Source organism: Cervus elaphus, chromosome 11, assembly GCF_910594005.1.
Source record: "Cervus elaphus chromosome 11, mCerEla1.1, whole genome shotgun sequence".
Lineage (NCBI taxonomy): Eukaryota > Metazoa > Chordata > Mammalia > Artiodactyla > Cervidae > Cervus > Cervus elaphus.
Genome location: NC_057825.1, coordinates 5,682,196 through 5,685,397, shown reverse-complemented (window position 1 = coordinate 5,685,397; position 3,202 = coordinate 5,682,196). Strand labels below are relative to the sequence as shown.

Sequence of the window (3,202 nt, the reverse complement as noted above, 5' to 3'; positions counted from 1 at the left end):
TGTCTTGACTGGTGTATTCTGGGGATGGTTTTGACACTCAGGAAATTCAGAAGAGCTAGCTCATATAGTGACAGAGTGAATGAATGTATCTGTGTACCAGGCTGTTAGACATTGAACTTCCTTTACTGCACACAGCAACCCCACGAGTAAGGTTCTACAGTATCAGCCTTGCTTGAAAAACGAGAAGCAGGCTTGGAGGAGATAAGCAGTTTGCTGAAAACCAAATAGTAAATGGCAGAATATGCCCCCCTGGAGCTGACCCATGTGATCCAAATTAAGAATCTGTGTCCTAGAGCATCCGTAATATTCCACTACAAAAATCTCTCTGTTGGACTGTAATAGTTGGCAATCAGCACATCCAGACATGCTGAATTCTAATCAGGCTTTCACCACTTGTTGACTGAGGGGAACCGGGGAATCTTCTTGACTTCTCTGTGCTTCTAGTTGCCTCATCAATTAAATGGCAATGATAATCCCTAGGTGACTAGGACGTCTTGAAGATTCAATTACACATGGCTCAGCTGGTAAAGAGACCGCCTGCAATGCAGAAGACCTGGGTTCAATCCCTGGGTTGGGAAGATCCCCTGGAAAAGCCACCCACTGCAGTATTCTGGCCTGGAGAATTCCATGGACCGTACAGTCCATGGGGTCGCAAAGAGTCGGACACGACTGGAGAGACTTTCACTTTCACTGGCTCTTGCTCCAGAAATGACTACCTTGAAAGGAGTAAACAAAGCTGATCGCTGGGGCCCTTTAATCTCCCCTTTCAGCCTTCAGAAACACTAGGGGTGAGGCCCCGTCCCATCAACTTTCTGAACATCTTTTCCTTCCACACCCCATCCAAAGTCTTTCTCAGGAGCGGCCCCTTGGAAATATTTGTCAGGTTCCTAACATCTTTGAAATCGGAACTATTAACAACCACCTACATCCAAAGATTACTGTGAAGCCTCAACGAAACGAGCGTGGATATCTCGCGCTTGCACTACCGACTAAAGGAAACCCACACGAGGCGAGTCCACGCCACCTGCAGACTACAGCGGCGGCACCTGGGAGCAGCCGGGCGCAGGCGCAGTGACTGCCAGGCCACGCCCCCTACTCTTCCGAGCCGGCCAATGGGAGGCGGTGGTCAGGAGGCGGCCGCGCGACTTCAGAGGGTCCTCTCAGCCTTCCTCAGCCACGCCGCGGGCCGAAAGGCGTGCCGTCACCAAAAGCGCGCCGGAAGTGCGAGTTGTGCAGCTCGTCGCAAGCTCTCATGGGAGGAAGTTGGCCTCGGAAAGACCTGGGCTGTGTGGGCCAGGCCGCGGGCGGCGGCGGTGGTGGCTCCTTTCACCAACTGAGGGCCGCGCGATGGGAGACGAAATGGATGCCGTGATCCCTGAGCGGGAGATGAAGGTCAGGCGTTGGCCAGGGCCTCCCACCCTTTCTTAATCCTGGTATTTCCTTGGCGCCTCCCTGACCCGGGAAGCGCGGGTGTCCGCTACCCCGTCTCCTGAGTGAACGGTGTGAGGAGATCCAAATTCTTGTTACCGCGTCCTGGAGCGCTCTGCCATGCAGCCGGCGTGAAAGCCCCATGGAATGTACTTTCCGCGTCCTCTGTTGGTCTTGTGCGAGCCTCCTGAGTTATCGTAGTTACTTTAATGTGGTCGTCGGAGTATGGGAATAACTGTTGTTTATTGAGCGTTTACTTGCATGCCAGGCACTGGTAACTATCACAGCGACCCTAGGAAGTACTTGTTAATGTAAAGGAGCAAATAGAGGCTCGGAAAGTAACTTACTCAAAGCCGCCTTTGACAGGCGGACTGAAATCTAGGTTGTTGTGAGCAGTTTTAAAGATTCTCTCTCCTCTGTCGCTGAACTAGTTCAAGCCTGTAACCCAGGCTTGCCTAGCGCAGAGCAGGGATCATCCCTTATCCTACAGGAGTTTTTGTTGTGTTTTTGTTGTTTAGTCGTTTCCGACTCCTTGGGACCCCATGGACTGTAGCCCCCGGGATTCCCCTGTCCATGGGATTTCTCAGCCAAGAATACTGGAGTGGGTTGCCAAGCCCTCCTCCAGGGGATCTTCCTGACTCAGGAATTGAACCCATGTCTGCCGCCTTGAAGGCGGATTCTTTACTGTCTGAGCCACCAGGGGAGCCCACAAGTCCTTTAATTAACTAGAACTGGAGACCGTTCTTGGTGCTGGAAATCCTCTTGAAGTCAGGAAACGAGAGGACGAGATGATCCAAATCTCAGCTCAGTTCAGTCGCTCAGGCATGTGCAACTCTTCGACCCCATGGACTGCAGCACTGCCAGGCTTCCCTGTCCATCACCAGCTCCCAGAGCTTGCTCACACTCATGTCCATAGACAGGAAATATCAATAAGTTATGGGAAGATTTTAAGCATTTGGACAACAACTCACCGAAATGCATTAGGAAGTAGTATAGTAATCCATACCATGTTAAGAGTAGAAGTCTCTTCTTGAGAATCTCTGCCAAGGGTGACCAACCCAATAAGAGTGTGCCCTGTTCTTCATGTAGGTTGGGGGCAGAAGGATAAAAAGGTTTTAGAACCACAGACTCAGAAAATGGTGGTCTCCCATTGAGTTTCTGATTACCAACACCCAGAAGTTATCAGGATGAGAATTAACAAAAAACTGAAAACTTTATGGTGCTGGAGAAGACTCTTGAGAGTCCCTTGGACAGGAAGGAGATCAAACCAGTCAATCCTAAAGGAAATCAGTCCTGAACATTTATTGGAAGAACTGATGTTGAAGCTGAAGCTCCTATACTTTGGCCACTTGATGCGACTGACTCACTGGAAAAGACCCTGATGCTGGGAAAGACTGAGGGCGGGAGGAAAAGGGGGCGACAGAGGATGAGATGGTTGGATGGCATCACTGATTCAATGGACATGAGTTTGAGCAAGCTCCGGGAGTTGGTGATGGACAGGGAAGCCTGGCACTATGTAGTCCATGGGATCACAAACAGGTCAGACACGACTGAGCGACTGAACTGAACTGAACTATGGTCTCACCTGGAAAGCTGTGTGAATTTCTGATCACCATATGCAGTTGGAATTAAGAAGATTATTTCAATTAGTCTTTTACCAAATATGTTTAAACATCACATCCAAGTAAATTAGTATGTGGGGATCCTGTAGAAAACACCATGTAGTGTAGTATAGTGAAAGTCGCTCAGTCATGTCCAACTCTTTGTGACCCTA

The 3,202-nt window shown here is 49.8% G+C and overlaps 1 protein-coding gene across 3 annotated transcripts in view; it reads left to right on the top strand.

Annotated features, from left to right (window-relative positions):
- The first annotated feature begins 1,207 nt into the window (after positions 1-1,207).
- Positions 1,208-3,202, top strand: part of NUP214 (nucleoporin 214) — an 84,882-nt gene continuing 82,887 nt past the window's right edge. For 2 of the 3 annotated variants that reach the window (XM_043916575.1, XM_043916573.1), the window contains exon 1: positions 1,209-1,392. In XM_043916575.1, the coding sequence (XP_043772510.1) occupies positions 1,348-1,392 (45 nt within the window). In that variant the 5' untranslated portion in view covers positions 1,209-1,347. Of the gene's footprint in view, positions 1,393-3,202 lie in introns of all 3 variants that reach the window. The other variant, XM_043916574.1, reaches the window with a different exon arrangement.